This window comes from Onychostruthus taczanowskii, unplaced genomic scaffold, assembly GCF_017590055.1.
Source record: "Onychostruthus taczanowskii isolate IOZ18803 unplaced genomic scaffold, ASM1759005v1 scaffold5, whole genome shotgun sequence".
Taxonomy (NCBI): Eukaryota; Metazoa; Chordata; class Aves; order Passeriformes; family Passeridae; genus Onychostruthus; species Onychostruthus taczanowskii.
In genome coordinates this window covers 4,222,336-4,243,507 of record NW_024502568.1, presented here as the reverse complement: position 1 = coordinate 4,243,507, position 21,172 = coordinate 4,222,336, and the positions used below count along the sequence as shown (strand labels likewise).

Here is a 21,172-nt window from a genome sequence, read left to right as displayed (position 1 = left end):
CTATCTCCATTACAAAACAAAACAAAAGGCAACATTTCATAAAAATAGTATTGGGGAGGGGTGAGACAGATTTAACAACCCACAGTAAAATCTGCTTGGGTTTTAGGAGTGGTTAATGAGAATAAGACAAATATTTAACTCCTTCCATTTGACAAAAGTGGTCTGGCTACCTCTACAGATAAACATGGAAAGCTTTTCATGTACTTAGTGTTGAAAAATATGTTCAAATTATTGAAAAAGGGTTAAATACTTGCTAAAAATTGTGGTTTCTTTTATAGCAACCTAGCAGCTCTGAAAGAAAGTAGGATCTGTTGAAAGCAACATGAAAGCTGGGAGAGAATAATCCTGCAATGCTACTTCAGAATCAGATTTGCTCTGCCTGGGCTTGGATGGCTCAAAAATACTTTCGTATTTTGCCTCACCAGATTCTTGTTTTCCCCTAGAAAAAGAAGTTGCAAACGGCATCGTTTTAGAGACAGAAATTCACTTACATGAAGCAAGCTCCTTGAATGCTCTTAGATACCTGGCACAGCTGTCTCAAAGACAGACATTTAAAAATCACCATTATCAGTACACCACCTAGAATCCTCAAACATTTATGACAAGACAGGAAACAGTGTTAAGAGCTTAAAAAAGGGAGGCTCAAACAAAAGTCACCAAAAACCTTAAAGAAAATTCTCTGCAAAGCAAGCTAAAGTCACACGGATACAGAAGAACACATAAGTGTGTACTGCATTTTGCCACCACGCATTTTGTGACTTGCATTGATTTGGGATGATGCTGCCCTGCTGTGGGAAGACACAGGGACTACAAATCACAGACACGGCCTCAGATGTCAGTGGGTACAGCAACTGACACTGCACACAGTCCCTGTGTTGGAACATATGTAAACAACATCTGAAAACCCTCCCAGAATCTCTCTTTGCCATACAATATATTTCTGGGTAGGGAACGTCAGTTTCCATTCTAACAAATATTGTGATCTCTGACTTCAGTTCTTTAAATACAAAAATTGGCTCAGCATTGCATGCTGGACTGTGCTGGTATCATATTTGATCAGTTAAGCCAAAGCAGGCAGTTTTCTAGAATAGACTGCTGTATTTGCATAAACCAGATACCTTCTTGGGAACATAACTAATGAAATTGGAATTACGATTCCACACTTTATCCTTGCAACTGTTCACTCTTGTTCCTCTGGCAGAAACTACAACTGCCACTGCAGTGGAATTAACCATGGAAATGGTCATCATCCATGAAATCAATATCAGTGAAAAGACTACAACAACAGTGTTCCCATCTAAATAGTGCTTTGGAGAGAATCAGAGATGCTCACACTGTCCCACCAATTGTTTTTAAATTAAAGCATGAGAATCATTTCATGTTACTTTGTGCAACTTGGTTTATGCTGTTTTGTTTTTAATGAGATCTCCCTCACCCTAGTGTCCCATGTGGAGCAGTAGGCACAAATGTGCTTAATTTTACCAGATAACAGCATAACAAACTGAAGAATAGGGAAAACACCAAAGGATCAGACTGCTGCATCACACATCTGAAGCAACTGTAAAGCCAAGGCATTCCTCCCATTCCAAATCCATCCTATCTTCAAGCTCTGCCATGCTTCGTTTTCTAACTCTAATTCTCATCCTTATCTAAATATCAATCTTTCTAAATGGAAAAAAGGAAAATTTTTGCATAATTTTTGGCATTTTAAAACACATGGTGCAATTCTTAGTGATTACTAGAAAAACCATAGTTATCACAAGGAAAAAACAGTGAAGAGTTTTTTAAAAGTTGTTTTAAATCTAGCAATCTGTTAAAGAAAAAACAACTGAAAAAAGCGTTTTTGAAACAGTTGGCACCATCTGTTTAATAAAAAAAGGAAAGAAAAAAAATCACTGTAGTTAGCATAAGCATTGCTTAACTCAGCACACCAGCAAATAAGTGAAAACCCCATCAATTTATATTTAAATAAAACATGAATTATCTGGATTTTGCCAGAGATAAATAGACTGTGACATAGTAATGTGCAACTACTTTTGATAGCATCCTCTTTATTTCTCAATGTCTGATAGGTACTCAAAAGATACTTAACCAAAAACCACATTTAATTCCCAAATTCTGGGGTGAAAGCCAAGTAAACACATTATGAAGTGGGCATCTGCTTACCCAAGACCAACACATGGCATTTATAATTTTGCCAGTTCAGTTAGTAACATATCCAAACAGATGCCAAAGGAAGTAATCCAAAGACTTCTCAGGCAACGGGAATGAATTAGCCTTATTCAGAGGCAAAGCATTGAAAACCACCTCATGCATGACACAAGCATACAAACATGGTGCTGAGCTTACAATGCACAGGAGGGGTAAAAAGAAATGTTAAGGCAACAATGCAGATGCTCAGTACTAGAAACAGGAGCCTCTTCCACACATTGTCAGCTGTTGGCAGCTTCTCTTGTCCAAGTGCACAATATTCATTTTCAGTGACAAGAGCATCCCTGTTCTCTCAGCAATATGGAACTCACTGGCAACCAAGGTAAGTTGTGCTTGATCTACAGAATGATTCTGGGTTTGCTGTGACAATGCACATAACTCAAACACTGACAAAGGCAGACTGCTTTCACAAACACTGATCAGTGTATCCTGTGACATCAGGCAAGATTCAGTAAGGGTAACGAACCCCTAGAAGATCTGAGAAAACAGGAAAACCTGGAATATACAGATAGCAATGATGTGCTTGAGGAATATATTGCAGATACATCTGTGTTGCTCTGCCATCCCCCAAGATCCAAAATGGCACCATTATAAGCACACTGGGATAAGCCTGGAGTAACTCACCATGCTGGAGATCCCAGCTCAGCATCATTTCACACACAAACATTTATGTCCACCAGGCCCAGCACCAATGTGAGGTAATGTGCCTAAGCAGACCTGTGGTGACTCCATCCTGCTCAGGATGCCAAATCCAGGAAAACCTTTGTTCAAGCTCAGTGTTGCAGGAATGTTTTTGGACTCCAACTAGTCCCAATGACAGCTCACATGCCACTACAGCTAAGCTAATCAAGCCCACCAACGAATAAATTAGCTAATAGGGCTTGCTGGAACTGACTACACATCTATGGCCTGACTTGCTCACTAAACTAACCAGATAAAGCCCTCAGGGGGGCTGGGGGTGATGGTGGAGGTCACCAGACTGTAAGCAACATTTTAATCTTTCAGATTTCATGCTTGATCAGATTAGCCATAGTTAATGGTTTCTGCAGCCTTCTCTTCCTAGCCCTAAGAATATCAACAGAGTGCCCCTAATACAGGCCAACTACAGGGAATTCATGTGTTGCACCAGCATAGCAAACATTCCAAAATTCAATAAATTATACCAACAAGTAGATACTGGAAATCTGTATTGATTCACTCAGGACTGCAGGGGATGTTGCATCACCTGGATGTAACTGAAGACAGAAAACAATGATGTGAAGCAGCTGCAGCATAAAACTTCACTGACTGTGCTGACCCATGGCATCACCTACTGATGCTGTCTACCCCAAACCTCTCAGTGAACACTTACCAAAGCAAACAGACAAAAATCCTGAACCTTGCTGAAAGACCAGGCACTGCCCAATGACCTGGCCCTGCAGTAATGGAAAAGGCCATCCATCAAAAGGACACTGAAGTCCATCTGGAGGTGATAACATATGCTCAGAAAAAGCAGGGCTCAATTTTACTGCCTCTAGGGCACATTCAAGGTGCTGGGAGAAGCCTTGAAGGTCAGGCTTTATCAATGTGTGCATAGCCTCTGCATCATGCCCACTTCATTCCAACAATTCATTTTTCTTGTTTTCTTTCAAGATTGCTAGCACACAAACCTCAGCTCATTCTCTCCTCTAGAATTTCATTTGTCCTTTTTTTGGACATGTTTTCCATTTGAAAGACTCACTCAAAATGTCAGAAAATACACAGACTAGCAATGCAACATGGAAGACAAGACATCTAGAAAAATTAAGGGAGAAAACATTTTCATTCATGAGTACTTGACAGCAGAGTAAGTCTCACTGAATTTTGCACCAAGCATAATTTCGAATATCTTTTTGTATTTTTTAAGGAAATGTCCAATAATGCACCAAAACAGCTTAAAATAAAAAAGTAGAACAAAAACAACCCAAAAGCAAAGCCCACCAACTTAAATTTTAGATCTAAAGGAACTTCTGATCAACATAAGCGTTAGAGACATTTTATTGTGGTACTTCTGAAAATGATTCCATAATAACTCTGAAAAGTAAGTACTCTTTATTTAAAAAAAAAAAAAAAAAACACAACCAAAAAGCTGTGAAAACATTAGAACAGACATTCAAATGTTACCCTCTGACTCCTGGACATGATATTGTGTCTCCTGCGTAGGTGCTGCCTGTGTGGGATCATAGTAAATCAAGTACATTTGACCTACGCAGCTCACCATGACTGTGAGTGAGTGTCAGAGCCAGGCATGCAGGATGTCTGATGCTGCAGCCCTGACTGATAACTAAGAAGTCAGATATAAATAAATCTGGAACAGTTGGGATTGACTGTTGTTTAGCACTTTCAGACAGACGTTCAGGGCAACTGGCAGGGGCTTTGAAAGCTGTTTCCTATATTAGAATCATGACAAAAATAGAAGTGAGGCTGCATTCCCTTGTCTTCTGCTAAAATAGATCTTACTCAAAAACATTTGACAAGTTTGTCAAGGCATAACTAGTCCACAGTCAGATAGAGAACAAAATGAAAATTGAAAGTCCCATGTTAATTCAAGAAATAGTTACTTATTGGATTAATAAGAGGAAAAAAATTTAAAAAAGGGAAACAAGTAGAGAATACTAAGAGATAATAAGGACAATGAGAAGCTAGCTTTTCTACTTTTTAAAAAAAACTTTTAAGTGAAGGCACAATTAGAATTCACTAGCCAAAAAGACCCCAGAGATCTTTAAAAATAACATAAAAAGGGAAAAGCATATATTTTACCAACTCTCCTTAGGAATATTGCAGGGGGGTTGAGGTTTGGGGTGTTTTTTGTTTTTTTTTAGGGTTGTTTGATTTGTTTTTAAATTCAAGAACAGATACTGCATAACTGCTGACAGCAAGACTGAGTGGTGAGAATGGAACAGGAAAGAGGAAGCATGTATGGGCTTCTCTTCTGATTTTAAGTGTCCCAAATACTGTTCACAGGGTAAGTATTTGTCACAGTGTTATCTCACCTCCAGCAATTAAGCTTCCCAATAAATTAAGTTGGCTTTTATTTGTGTGTTTTTACTGTCAAACTATATCTACCAAAATATTTCAGGATTAGCTAGTTCACTGACTGAACAGCCCATTGTTCTGCCAAAACAATCAGTGTCCTTAATGAGCAATTAAGATCTTCCAGGATCAATGAGAAATGGAAATCTTTGCATATAGACCAGAAATTTTGTGTACAACTTGCTGCTACTGTTTCAGATCACGAATGAACTCAGGAACTACATGCAAGAGGCACATGTGAAAGAGAGCAGAATGAATTGCACAAAATCAGAGAGCGCAGGGTACAGGAAGAGCAGTTTGATTTAGCCAATAACCCTCCCAAAGAGATTTCCCACAAGCTGTTCCTTCTCACCCAAAACAGGTGTGCTAATGCTGTGCTGCCCCATCAGAGGTTGCCCCCCTGCTCACACTCTTCCTGCCCTACCCAGATGCCCTCTGAGCTGAGCCCACTCTGTACCCCAGTGCCTGGGGAGCCCTGATGTGGAGCAGGACCACAGCTCCTGGGTCACAGCTCCTGGGTCACAGCTGGAGTCACTTCCCTGCAAAACACTGGGCACCCAACCCAGTGACCCAATCCAAGGGACTTCCTCTCTTACTCCCATGGGTTTGGCAACATGCTCATCACAACAGAATCAGCTATGAAATTTCTGAAACTTGCATTCTACCTACTGCTGGTACAAATTAAGGCATAATTCAAGGGTTCAAGGTGTGCTGAAGAAGTACACACAGAGGAGCACATATCAATAACCAAATTGTGAATTTCTTTTTCCCCGTCAGGACAATGGCTGAAAATATGCTTGATGAAAGATAGAAAATTCACCATAAAGAGTAACAATTTTGCTCTACAGTGGATTACTACATGGCAGATGTAATTTCCTTTTACCAGAACAGCCCTCTTAAGAATATTTTAAACTAATTACCTTTAGGTGGAAAATATGACTTGCTTTCAGCTTTGTGAGGCCAGTCCACCACAAGAGGTCCAAACCTACGAAAGCTGGCAGTGATCTCATCTACAAAAAAACGAATGAGGCACCTTAGAGAGAACATAAAAACTGACAGTGGAAAGGTAAAAAGGTCTTACTTAAAAAACAAAACAAAACAAGAACAGTGAAAACTGCAATGATGTCCATAGCAGATGCCTAAATATTCTTTAATCTCTGTGCTGTACATGGCTGCTTTAAAAAGTGATTTTACATTCCACTAGTGGAAGTCTGCAGCAGGATTAAATGCAAACATGATCTATCAGAAGTGAATATGCTTCAGCTGCGGTCTAGTTCTAATTATAGCCACAAAGCAGGGTCAGATGCAGCCACATGGGACTGATGGAGGAGCTCCATGTCAGCACGGCTGCTCCTTGCAGCTTGCCCTAGAAAGAGGCTGCAGCAAGTGATGCCACTGTGGGCATTTCACCTTCCTCAGGCCCTTCAGGAAATCTGCCTTGAATTACCCAGTTTTTTCTTGACTTTTAAGCATCAACTTGGAACCACCATGTAACACACATCAGGAGCTATCCTACAGGACAATTTTGTTTTATGTGCAAATCCTTCAGAAAAAAAGCATTTTAAAAATCTTTTTGAAAAAATCTTATTTTCTCAATACATTTTTAGACATACTTTAAAGAAAGAATTAGTTTAAAATAATGTCTAATGTGATATTAGGTAGATCAGAGTAACAAGCCATCAGGAGAAAAGGCAATGGGGTTTTACAGTTTCTGGATTGCTGTTTGAGATGTGTCCACTTTCTCTGACCCCATGAACTGCACATCAGAATTTCAGTCTGGAGACAGAACACACATATTGTGTACCTGAAGAGCTGAAGGATAAAGGGTTACTGAAGGAGACCTCTCAAGAAAGAGGCTGACAGCTCCCAGACCACCATGTTACTTCCTCACAGGACAGACTGGGCATATAATTTGACTCTGAGTGAACCAGAAATGTGCACATCACTCGGGCTGGTGCTTCTTACAGCTGCAGATCCAGATTAGCCACCAGACCCCATACAACAGCCCTGCAGCTCTTGGTGTGATGTGGGCACTGCGTTTGAGGTGTTTGTAAACATAGACTGGCAACTCATACTATTTCTTCATTAAAACTGTACATGGTTTAGGCTTCAGATTAGTAGATTAGAGATCTCCCTCATTTCATTATAAGGCATCCTCAAATTCCCTGTGTACGCCCATTGAAGCTAGACAGTGGTGGATTCCAGCTATATTCCAGCCATGAAAAATACACCAAAAACTGTCATGATTTTAGTTTGGGAGTAAGGGTTTGTGGGGATACATGCAAGTAGAGCAGATAATGATTGAGAAAAACTCTGACCATCCTTGCTGAGTAGGTTATTACTTTGTAACCATACTATTACCCTATATTTATCACCTGAACCCTACATATATGCTGGGTGCAAGAGCTGATTATTTAAAGCCCACAGTATTTTGGCAAGAACTGCATTAATAAAGTCTTTAAAGTCAACCACATCCAAGAATAGGAAAAGACTATGGAGGAGAGACAGTACCCACTAAGTTCCCTTTTTCAGCTTTCCCACTTGACAGTCGTGGGAAGACGTGCAGATCAGAAGACCTGCTAGGCAGCCACTTCTGTCTCCATCTCTTCTGATCTACAGCACACAAGAACATCAGGTAAACTCTTGGGTGTTGCAGGGGGTGGCAGGGTGTGTTTGTTCTAATTAACGCCATGAGCATTACAGGAGACACACCTGGGAAAATCCATTAGCCTCTATGAAAACATCACCTTTTTAATAGAAATTATATGAAAGGCAATTCCCACATCTCAGCAATGCAAGCGATTCACAGTACCTTCATCAATGTCAGGAGGAAGACCTCCAACAAACACCTTTCTAGAATAGCGTTCCACTCGTTCCCCATTTTGACAGCGTGTCGGAGAGCTGAGACCCGAGGACAACGACTGATCCCCATGGCTGTCGTCTAGGAAGCCGTCCTCAAAAGGAAACAGCGAAGACCGACCTGGAACAGATTTTGTGGGATCTACAGTTAACACTATTTCCTGGAGAATGAAATATTTAAGTGAAAAACTTTCCCTTTTACTGTTTTACTTTAACAGAACTTGCATTAAAGGACCCAGCTAGGTGGTCCAGGTCTCCAATTCATGTTCATTAGTATTGCTTCTATTTTTCCAAGAGTGTATTACCCTTACAAGACCAAAAACCTAATTTAGCTTTAAAACAAACCCTTGCAAAAATGGATAGAAATGAAAAGCAAGTTATCTGATGAAATTATGTGTCATAGCTACAGAAATAATCTTTGCAAGATTTATATTTCAAACCAGTTAGAGATTTACACTTTCCATAAGATCATTCTTTCAAGATCTGTTAAGATCCCTCAAGCCACTGCACTGCAGAGCAGGACAGTCCTCTGAGTGCTGTACAGGATCCTGACAGCAAGGGCTGCAGCACTTTCACCTCCAGGGAACACAGGCCCACCCTGAGCAGGGGGGCAAACAGCAAAATAAACATGGAAAAGCTTTGGATTGCGGATATTAAACAGGAAGTGAAGAGATTCAGTGAACAAGAAAAAAAAATCTTTTCAAATAAACAACAAACATGCACTTGAAGGAAAACATTGTTAGCTAGAACAGCCTGTCATCCTGTTTGTTACTGAGTTAAAAGTTTAACTTTCAGTCATGAATGGGCAAAATCAACATAAATGGCTGCTACTCAGTTTGTCAATGAAAAGTAAAGAACTTATTTGTAACAATCTGATGCAATAGTAACTTTTTGCTATTACTAACAAAGTATACATACATTATTCTTAAGAACAGATTTATTAACAAGGAAGATTAAAAAATATTCAAAGACTGCATATAAGCAACACTTGCCATCTTTGGAATTTAACAGTTCCCTATACCTGAGTTGAAAAATACATCCTGCAATATAGAGAGATGTATAAATAAGAACCACACCTCAACTCTGAAAAGGCTACTTGTCCCCTCATACCATGGAGGATTTCTCCCAGGGATGGAATTATAATTAATTGATGCAGAGAGTTTATAGGGAGGTTGATTACAAATATAAATATATTTATACTTTTGTAAATGCACATAATTAAATTAAAAGGTAATGAATTACATGAAACTGACATAGCAAGACCTGCAGTTTAATACTATACTGGTATTAACAGCACAGGAAGTGAAGGAAATAAAAACAGGGGCAAGGAGAAAAATCAAGACAGAGGGACAGCTGTCAAAAAAACATACACTGAAAATATCAGTAATTGTCTCCAGCAGCAAAGGACAGATTACAAAAAAGAAGCAGTAATCCTGCCTTGGGAAAACGAGCTAACGAAGTCAGGAAAGTCACTGACATACAACACCAGCCTGATCTTTTGTTACAAACATCAGGCACCAGAAAAGTGTTGATTGAAAATAATATATTGAATGTTAAACAATGAAAGAGATTACAGATACAAAAATCCACTGAAGTAAAAATCCTACTGTGCATTTACACATCAACATAAAAAATAATGCCACAATCAGAGAAAGATGTAGAGATGCTACCTTTCAAAGACTTGTTGTCAGAAATGGTGGGTTTAGAACATAAAACAGAAATGACTTTTGATGAATATTCCATTAATGGGCAAACACATCATGCACATGTATAAACATATGCATTTCAACATAAAAGAGAACATTTGCATGAAATAAAAAATAATTAAGAATACTACAACTGTGTAAAAATATCAAATCAGAACACACATTGAAAAGCAGGAAATCTGAAAATATCCCAGAGATTGACATTACTGGAGAGATAAATCATCTTTTAATTCCTGCTCATAAACCTACCTTCTAGGTAAGAAAGTAAGCAAACAACAAACACGAGCTATTAGTGGAAGATGACATATCAAATTAATAACAAGGTGTTCAAATAAAATACAGATCTGCAGAGGAGACTGAGTTCTGAAGGAAATAATAAAAATTCACAGCAACTTAGAAAGCAAGGTATCACCTCTAAGCACCATGCCAGACACTTGGCGGTCTATAAGCACCTTAAATAAATGCAAATGATGTTCTATAAATTTACAGCTAAGTCGAGTATAGAGCTAAATGTAGGAATACATTTACAATAATGGAAAGCACCCAGCCAATGGAATAGGGAATGACTGTTCACAGTCTTCTCCAGTATAGGGAAAAATGAACTGCATTGAACACAATCAGTACATGCCAAGGCTGAAAGCAAGGCAAACTCCGGAAACCCTTACTACAGACTTTTTGGGATGTTTAAAAATTCATGTAGGCTTAGAAAAGGGAATGAGTAAGAACAGGAGAAAAATGCAATCTAAGGCAATAAATATTAAAACATCACCTCAAGACACCCCCCCTGAGCAAATTTCTGGGACAACATTATGGGAAAGCATCACTAAGTGCACTTCTTTTGTAACATACTCCTGTACCCCTCCCTGGGCACATCTGAGTTGTCAGTGTAGCAAAATAGTTTGGGCTGATTTCCCACAGCAATGCTTACATCTGTACCTGAAAAACTGGTTGTAAAAGTTAAAAAAACAAGGTACCAAGAACATGACTCAACAGCTCTAAGCATGATACCTACAAAGAAATGCTCATCTCTTTTCTCAAAGGAAAAAGAGAATCAAGTAGGGAACTGAGAATTTCTAGCAAGCCTCAAGAAGTGTCTGACAAAACTTCTTCTCAGATGCTTAGTCACAAGTGACAGAATCAAACACTAATTAAAATATCCAAGTGTAACAAACATAAAATGAGTCCTTGCACAGACTTGCCTGTGGTTACTCTGCATATTATCCCCATGCAAATGGCAAAAGCAATAATAGAGAGAGATATATGAGAATATTTGATAACCAACACATTTTTTCAACAGACTGTTGTAGAATTTCATGCTTAACGTTAAGGAAGCTCAAAACCAACATCATAAAAGTCAAGGTAATGATAAAGCATGAACATCACAGACTTTAATATGAATGAGGCAAGTCAAAATCCCTAACATTAATGACAAGACACACACACACACACAAAAATCTACTTGTTAGTATGGAAAAGCCTGCATTTCACAAAGGAAACAAGTCTTGTGGAATGAAACATGCTTCTTGGTAGTGAGAAAAAAAAAATCTGAAAAGCCAGCACATTCAGAACTTGTTTGCCCTGTTCTGTCTTCACTAATATTTGTATAAAAGAGCCTAAATTACATTCATCACAATTACTTCTGCATTATTGTATTTTGCTTCTACAAGTAAACAGGAGTTGCCAGTAATTCATAGTATCCTACTGATTCCTACCTCCTTTCCTACTTTGGTGCTATTTGATCAACTTGGAAACAGCTGCCACAATCTTAAAATAAAATTAAACAGTGTTCATGTGTACAGAGAGTGAGTTTGTGAGGAAAATCGGAATCTTTTGTTTCAGATTTAGCTATCAAATGAACACTAAAATGTGTCAGCTTTGAACAAAATCAGAGCAATTTCTGTATTACAAACTGTGTTAGTATGGCCTGTACAGCCTACCACTCAACCCATATAAATTACAAACCCTTAGACACTATTGGTTTGTGTGATGGATACATCTGTCTCTAAGGTTCTTCACAAATGTGATGCAAATTCTACATTTGGAAAAGGGGACAATGTCACCTGCATAGCTGGCAGAGAACTTCATGGAAAGGAAGATACAATTAAGTTTAATGCTAAAGTACCCCATGCACGGCACTGCCTAAACATAATTGTTAATAGTTGCTATTTTCACTGTTATTTTCTCAATAACAACCAGTCTGTGTAAGCTACAGCACAGGACATAAATGTAAGCTGCATTAGTGGCTTTCTCAGTACAGCTGTTGGACTTGCTATTGTCCTTGTTCTTTCACCTCTCAGAATAAACTGATATGCAGCACTGTACATTTATAAAATATTTTCAGTTTGCTTTTATGTTTTAAGGGTTGTCTATGATGAAATACTGTTAAAATGTGCTCAAACACTGTACCCTTTAAAAATTATTATCAATATTCACTGTTGAGGACAGTTACTAGTATTGGTAATCACACATGTTCTATCTGAGGCAATTCATTGTAATGAAGTCTAATATTCAGCAAAAGATGTTTCATGTAAGAAAAAAGTCATTTTCAAAGTTCAATGCAGCAGTTAAACATTGGACTTCTACAAAGCAAACAAACACCAAACATAAACCCAAAACTGATCTTTTTTTGGAACACTGTGCATTTCAAGTCACAAATAAATGTCATGAGAATCTTTACATTCAGTCATCCTCCAGTTCTCTAGTAATAGCAACACTTGAAGTTACCAGCTCAGGATCATCACTGCCTTAAGATGCTGTTAAAAGGGAGCAGTTTAGCAAGGGAAGAATGAGAGATTGATTTACACAAAGCAATTGATCAACTAAACAATGTTAAAACTGGTAACATCATCTTACCACAAGAAAACTAAATATTTATTTCTCCCACTATTCAGCAAACAAAACATTTAGTAAATACTTTTACCTCTTCTCCGCCCATAGCTCCTGGCTGCATGTAAACACAGAAGAAAATTGTCGGTACAGCTGTCATTAGATTTAGCTCCAAAAGCAATTAAAATGTAGCTTCTACCTCTTCTCTTTTTCCCCTCCCGCCATAAAGAAGGAAAAGACATTTAAAAGTGCAGGATGAAATTCAAACAACCCAAGACAAGAAATAAAGTTGAAGATGATACAGCCAGGGAAGGAAAAAAAAAAAAAAAAAAAAAAAAAAAAAAAAGAACATAACTGCTGTGCAAATTTTCTACATAGCAAAGGGCAAAGGTATTAAAAAATCAAGCATATAGGACAGCATTATAAAACAGTAATTTAGGATTATGGTTTTAAGTGGAAATAAACATCATCAACAGTAACCCTAATTAAAAGAACCAGTTTTGCATTTCATTAAATAGTTGTGGAGAACATATTTTCCAATTATGTTTCAATTTAAATAATTAACCATATGTAAACACTAAAATCCTACTAAAACAATATGAACTCAATAGCCATTACCTTCAGATGAATAAAACTAGATTGACAAAATGCCTTCATAACTACCAGAAGTAACACAGCATTTCAATGAGACATGCATCAATGGCAAATCCATAATGTTGGACAACTTTACAACTGTATTTTGTGATGTAGTGGCAAATGCAAAAATCAGAATTTTTGATCTGAATTTTTAGAAAAACAGAAAATAATCTGGGAAACACATGTCTTCCACACAGGATCTCTATCTATCACAAAAGCCATCTATCCTTCCAAGGTAACCAAATGTGGAAGGCTGGGGATCAAGCAGGTTTTTCAACAGAAGCGAGCTTAGGTAAGAGGTTTGTTTTGTTTCCTTCTCTCTTCATTGTAACACTCTCAGTGTTCCTGCTCCTTCCCATCTCCTATTTCTGACACAGTGACTGGCAGTCCTGCCTTACACACCCAGGTGTCCCACCAGACCCCTCAGCATTCCCTGGCTACTTTTCTTTTGACCGAGGGGCCCTTGGGCTACTCAGAGCAAGGCTTGCCCTCCTTCAGCACAGGAACCTCTCTTCTGCCCAAGCAGCTGCTTCCTCCAGCCCTGAAGGAACACCATGCCCCTACACCTTTTTTCTCCCACTATCAATGAAGTCACAAAAAGGCAACTACATGAGTAGGTCATTGGGGGGTATTAAAATTTTCAAGTGCTACGATGAATTGCTTTGCAATTTATGTTTAACATGAACACAGCAGGGGCTGTTTGTGTGAACAGCTACTCAGCCTCAGTGAGGAGGTTGGTAAGCCCTGAGAGAGACTCTGCTTCTTGCATAGCAGGCAATACTGAGAATTAACACCAGAGCTGGCTTTGCAGCAAGAATAGAATTAGTCCTCCTGCTTTCTAGTTATTGCCCTATATAATGATGGCAAAGAATCATTGTCAGATCTCCTGTAGCAACTCGTTGTCTTGATGAATGCCCACATTCCCAAAAAAGCATGCTTCAAGGTCTACTTATGGACACATTCTGAGAGCAATTTATCTGAAAGAGGTTTCTCAGAATGTTAATCTAAAAATTAAATAGGGAAGCATTATTTCAGTATGAGATGAAAGAGACTCTTGTGTTTCTTCTGAAGAAAACAAAGCTTTATATGCTTAATGTTAGGCTGTGATCAAGATTTGTATATGATAGCAGAAATTGACCACAAGCTTCTTTAAATTATAGAATGCCCTACTACTACTCATATATTATAACACTTACATGCAATAGTGCACTGCAGAATAATATTTTTATCCTATATTTGTATTCACACACAATCTTTAAGTCCATAAAAGTTACTGAAAGTCACTGAAGGTATATTTGCTGGTAAATTCAGGCACAAAATATATTGTGCAGTTCACTTAAACAGTAAGACAAGCAAGTCAGTTTTTGCTGATTTAAAAACACTGCATCACATTTAAATACTCAAGGTGAAGTTTCACCATTGTTGCTTATATTTTGTATACATATACAAACAATTTGAAAATTATCTCAGTTGTAACTACTATTTATATTAAAATGTTCATTTTTGCCAAGAAGCTGAGTTCTTCAGCATGAATTTTCAGAATGCCAATGCACACTTTATTATGTTGTTTTCTCAGGATGTGAAGTTTGAATATGTAATTTGAAACAAGTTAAATAAAAAATACCCATCTTGCTCACAAGTCAAAATTCACAGCACAAGAGATGAAATAGCAGGAATAGTTCATCAGGTAAATTTCATAATGTCTCCAGTTTGAGTAAATACTTTAGATAGTTAACAATTTAGAAATTGCTCTTGAATGAAGATATTTGCGAGAAAATAAGCTTACTGCAGTATTACAAACAATGAAATTACCAGAGCTATGTATATGAAGTTACTTTCTCTTTTTGGCAACTCCAACAAAAGACAAAAAGCAACTGGGAGCTCCTTAAACTGCACCCCCACTAATGCATCTGCTCCCTGTGTACTGGTTTTGGTGCCACATCTAAATGTCCTTTTGCACAGAAAACCATCTCCTGAAATGTTTCTAAATTCAACAGAAATGATTCTTTCCTAGGTACCTCCTAGATCATTACATATTAAGGCAAACCCAGGTGCTTTAGGAGGGGATGAGCACATTTTCCCATGTAAAAAGTGCACGGATGGATTGTGCAGCTGGCAGCAGGATCATCTCTGTGTTGGTGTTTGTCCATCCTTAGCAACGTTCTGTAACTGTCAGGTACAAAGTTACATAACTGCTGTGTCCCAAATTGCATGGCCTCAAATGCAAAGGAACAACAGATTCTTTTTCACCTGCTGATAACTCTCCTGAAACTATTAACTCACCTCATCCCAGAAGCCAAGTATACTTTTACAAACATGAAACTGTATCATGAAGGACAGAACTTTAAGCTTTTAACAAACCAGCAGAATAAACTCCCCAAACCTCAAATCTTGCAATGCAGTCAAGGAAACTCAGTGTTAATGCCTTGGAATTCCCCAAAGCCTGCAGCTAAGATTGCCCATTGTTGCAGTAAATTAAAACTCACTCAAATTTTAACTGCATCTCAAGGCTACATGAAACTGATGAAAAAGAACTTTTCTGGGATTTTTTGACTCTTTTATTATAATGTGGGACTGAAACTGCACCTTGTATTTGTATCAAATAATTAGCAGTCCTAGGAAACAAATTTGTGAATCCATAAAACATTAACTCAAAAGGACTAGATCTACATGCTCTCCCTATCATACCTTAAAATGAATTTGATCATGTAATTTCAAATTTAGAAATAGGCAACAACATTTATTTGTATTATCATATTTTATGGAAGACTTAATAGAAAGTATTTTGAGATTTTTAAGAACATTATTTCTTCACTTCTGGTATTTATCTTGTTCATGCAGTTAAGCAGCCACGATATCAAAGATGCACACTTCAAAGAAATCTTAAAGACAAATCTTAAATTGACATAAAATAGCATTACCTCTTCGAAAAAAAAAAAAAAAGACTTCAGCATTTCCAGACTAGAAATTTTGGAGTTATACTGGCTAAAGGAAAGTTTATTTGACAAGACTGGGAACCTCCTTGATTTATAAGGTACCAGAATCTTATTTCTAGCTTGGAACACTCATTTGTATTCTTGAAGCAGTCAGCAGTTCAGAACAATACTTGCTTTAGGACATTATGAGTTATGCAATGATTTTCTAAGATCAGAAAGAAAAATATGTCAAGCTTTTGCTTTTGAACAGAGGGTCTCTGAAGTTCTTAGGATCTGGAAGTTTACAAGTGAATTAAAATGCCACGGAAATGCATTCATGAACTGAGGGAAGGTGACAGAATCAAGTATAATTATGCAATGTGTTTTTCTGCAACAGAGGGATCCAGAAGAATTGCAGAGAGGGACACTCACCTACGAGTGGTTCAAAAGGTGGTTCTCAACTTCCACTGATAGATGGGCTGGATGTGCAGATGGGCACTACAATAACTTGGTTATATGAACCTCAACAGTCCCTTGTGGTTGGTTTTTTTCCAATATTAAGAATGCAAGTGTTGTAGCAATCTCCCTTCTAACATATGCTCACATACATATACAACTGAATCCCATCACCAGAAAAGCACAATCTACATGTAAGCTGTATGCAGCTAATTCCCACACACCGGGCCTCGAACACTTGATCAAACATATGAACTGCAGTCAATATCCAAAATCAGCTTAGGTGTCCTTTCCTGAGGCATACAAGCAGCCAAGCAACTGTGCAAGAGAGAAGGTTTATCTGTTTTCATCTTTTCATTTTAGTTTAAAAAATCTGTTACCAATAAAACTCTCATTTTTAACAGCCAGGCTGCTTCATCTCCCCTAGCATCATGTGTAAAGCTCTTACAGTAGCCTGGCAAATCTTAAAATTCAGAGGAAGCAGATGGCACTAACCCACAATAGAGAGGATCACAAAGATGAAAGGAAAGCACATTGGTGAGGTGGTGAGGCAGGAAAAGCAGTGGGGAAAACAAACAAACAAACAAGAAGGTATTAAAAAGCTACCAAGCTGATTAAAAGGAACACAATTTAAGCAAACTTCCTCTGCTAGAAAAAGCCTTTAGCAGCCACTGATAAGAGATACTGCCTTCAGTAACAGCCAAAATGGATCTCTGGAAGTGCAGATGCCAATATAAAAAACTGAAAGGAAGAAAGAAAAAGCATATACTTACTATTGCTGCCCTGCTTCCCCCCTTCATCCTTTTTAAACTTTAAATAGCTACAGAAGGGACTTGGAGATATCAGTAAGCCCACCTCACAGCTTCCAAGGCAGCATCAATACCAGCTGCTTGTACAGGTGGTTCTGAAAGGCCTGACAAGGTGATGTGCAAAGTGACAGTTCCCACACTCTGGGGCTCCTCTGAACCCCGCTGCCTTTGCTATCTCACACTTCACATCAGGCATTTTTTCCCTCCACTTATAGTCACTCAGATCTCTTCACAACTAAATCAGGTCTAGTTGTGCAAACCTTGTAAGCTTTCTCAGTGTTTGTTATTCCTCTCTGTTATTCTATATATGCCATTAAGATGGTGACACATTAGTAACCCAGCCTGGCAACTGGGCACAGCAAATTCCTATAGGTAAGAACGAAACTATTAAATGAGATTGATGCCTCTTGGAATTTAGTCACACATTTGCCCAGAATATTATCACTACAAAAAGAAAGTTTTTATTAGCTACTAAACTGCCAACCCAAGATCGTGCAAGACAAAAGTAATCCAAGCTTTCGATTTGAAGCAGTTTATTTCAAGGTATAACAGTAGCATTGGCAAAACTTTAAAATATAAAATGCTACTTCAGCAACTTTTGTATCTAAACACTATATGTGTTTGAAAACAACACATCAGGAAGAGCTAAGTACAATAGCTCTTAAGGAGACAAGGCAATTTTAAAAACAACAGAAAGATGGAAATAAAAAATGAAATAGTTTTGTTGTCATTGCATTTCCTGTCATGGCATGACAACTTCCCCACATAAATGAGATTAATAAAATAAAACCAAAATCTCAACACAGACATCTAAAAAAGTGCCCCAAATCCCTTCCTTAATGTCTTTTCCCAATTATTCTACTCTGAATAAATAGAACTAAATTACACTAATGAAAAGAAAAGACAGTCAGATGGAGAGCAAATAGTACCAGACCTCACAGATGACACATTTTTGTATGAGACAGGAACGAACAGTGGAAGCAGATGGAACATTTGTAGCCCAACAGGACTGCAAAGTCACTGTGCAGAGGAGCTTTAAAAAAAATTCCAGCATTTCACAAAGGGGTTTCATTTAACTGCCTTTAGACTACATTTATTTTACAGAAGATTGTTAGGGATCCCAGCACAACACTTCAGTGCTTCCTTATAGAGATCACACACCCTCATTTATTCCCATCTTCCTTTTCACCTGCCACACTTCTCTCCCACTGAAGTCACTGAGGCTTTCTGGAGTTTCCAAGAAGCCCTAAAGACAGCTCACCACCTGCCATGTAGGTGACTATCCATTCATGCTGATCACTCAGTCCTGGTTACTCAGCTAATTAGAAAGGAGCATATATTCAAGAGAAGCAATGGCTGCAGAAATGTATGGCTACAAATAGTATTGAATATTAGCAAGAGAAAGGATGGAGGACACCTTTGAGTTAAATTTATGCCACAGTTCCCCTACAAATTACAGTATCAATTATTTTAAAAAGGTTCCGTAGATGAAAGTTTATAAAAATCCTTATAAAAATACCGTTTAGCTCAATATGAACTAAAAAATTACCTTATGACACTAATTGATTCAAAACACTATTTCAAGTAGAGAAATTTCATTTAGATCTAGTACAGACAAAAGCTATACTATTTCCCCTTCAAATATGCTTCCAATATAATATTTGCATCTTCTTTTGTTTAGCTGCTCTTTAGGATTATGCTTGCATGTCTCCAAATATTTCAACATCTCATTCCTCAACAGAAGCCTAATTCTGAACTTCAAGAACATTTATAATAAAAACATGTTTAAACACATGTGCAACTCTGTATGTACACAAGCATAATACCACCAATGACACTGAGAGATTCATAATAATTATGCATTTAAAAGTAATCTCGTTTATCCTATGGATTTCATCATTTCAGAACTAGGTGTTTTAAGCTGGTGATGATTTAGCCTTGCACAATGCTGAACAGAACAGTGGTGCCACACTCCCCCTGTGCTGCCAGCTAAGCAACACCTTCCCTCAAAGCAAACAATGCCCTCCAACATCTACAGACAGCAGCTCAAGACAGGAGGCAGGAAAAGCCCCAGATTCAAAAGGCTGTAATGAGTACACAGGGACAACAGCTGAAGTACAGTTGGAAGTTCTGCCATAGAGAACAAGGAGCTAGAGCCAAACATCCCCCAAACCTTCCCCTCTCCCTACAGCATGTGAAGTTTTGCATTGCTGTTGGCATGAGCACATGTTGTCTTCCACCTTCAAAAGATTGCCTACATTGTCAGTGTGAAATTGAGCTCTGAGTAATAAATCTTAAAGATTATTACTATGTCTTCACAGGAAAAGAGAAAAATGCTTATGAAGCAATGACTTGAAATAGAATGTGAAGGTTGGATTTGCAGACTCAGCAGAGAGCGTTTGGTTTCACAGAAATTGAACAGATATGACAAGTATTATTATTTAAAGACATTACATAAGTTTTCAAAATTATTCAAAAAATACTGTAATGAAGTATCTTTTGGGACTTTTTATTTTACTTATTTTATTTTTTAACCCAAATCACAGCCATTCCAGCACAGAAAAGAATATTTCTTCTTGAACTAATTTTCCTTGGTATATTTCCCTACTAGAGGGAAAAGGTAATGAATGACATGGGAATTACCTAGTTCTAAATTTTTCAAGTTTAGCTACATACAAAAAAGGATTTCAATCACAGAAAATAATTTTTAATCTCGTGTACTTGAATATTTGCTTTTATTCTCAGGTCTTCAAAGACTTAAAAGCAAATCCCAAACAGTTTCACAGTACAATAATTCTAGCTAAGGGGTTTCACTGATGGCCAAAGATGATGTGGCCTTGCCTAGTACAGAAAGGAAGGGAAAAGAGTTGCAGAAGAAGAAAAATAAATGGGAACTTATTCAGACTGTGGATTTGTGCTTTATTTCAAATAAAGCAAACAAATTGCATATTTATGATTCTAGGCTTATTTAAATCTTTATGCAGTTAATATTTGAATAAACCAATAATATTTTAAATAGTGAAAATGCATAAATATATATAGTTTTGATCCCTCAGTTAGCTACGCTGATATGTTAACCATGCAACAGGACTATAGCTACAAAATATTATTGTTTTTTGTAAACTGTTAGAGTATATAGTTGTCGTAAAAAGTTCAAATAAATTGGACAGAAAAAACGGGTTTTTTCATTATTTTCATCAAAAAGAAATCAGAATAAAACACAACATTCATTTAAGATAAAAGCAAGTTACCCCAAAATAGTGTAACTTTTTGTTTCAGTTTTTCATTCCCATCTTTCAAAAATCTGTTAGACTTCGTAAGACATGCTACCATATATTTCATTCATAAATGTCAATTTTTATAGGTAACTCAAAATTCAATCATTGTATCCCATTTCACAAATATATTTCTATTGCAGTTAACTTGTTGAAATGGACACTGTAGAACAGCAAATACATTCTGAGCCCAGAATTCATGTCAAACACCTGACACCTGTACTGTGTAGACGTTGTTTACACAGAGAGGCATGAACAGCTTCCTCTTTTAATAAAGTTTTTAATTAAACAAAACATTTCTCCTAGTTAATGATTTGATTTCCTGTAATATGCTAACTATGACAACAAAAACTCCCCAAAATATCACCTCACTATTAACAGTGTAAAACTAAGAAGAGGACAAGGAAAGTCTTACAGTTTTCAAAAGC

General features: G+C 37.5%; 1 protein-coding gene across 7 annotated transcripts in view; it reads right to left on the bottom strand.

Moving 5' to 3' along the window:
- The window catches only part of CPEB3 (cytoplasmic polyadenylation element binding protein 3), an 81,012-nt gene that overhangs the window by 19,099 nt on the left and 40,741 nt on the right, over window positions 1–21,172 (bottom strand). For all 7 annotated transcript variants that reach the window (XM_041415846.1, XM_041415851.1, XM_041415850.1 and 4 more), the window contains exons 5-6: window positions 8,075–8,242; window positions 6,183–6,272 (exon numbers count right to left, since the gene is read on the bottom strand). In XM_041415846.1, coding sequence (XP_041271780.1) covers window positions 6,183–6,272; window positions 8,075–8,242 — 258 coding nt within the window. The remainder of the gene's footprint in view (window positions 1–6,182; window positions 6,273–8,074; window positions 8,243–21,172) is intronic.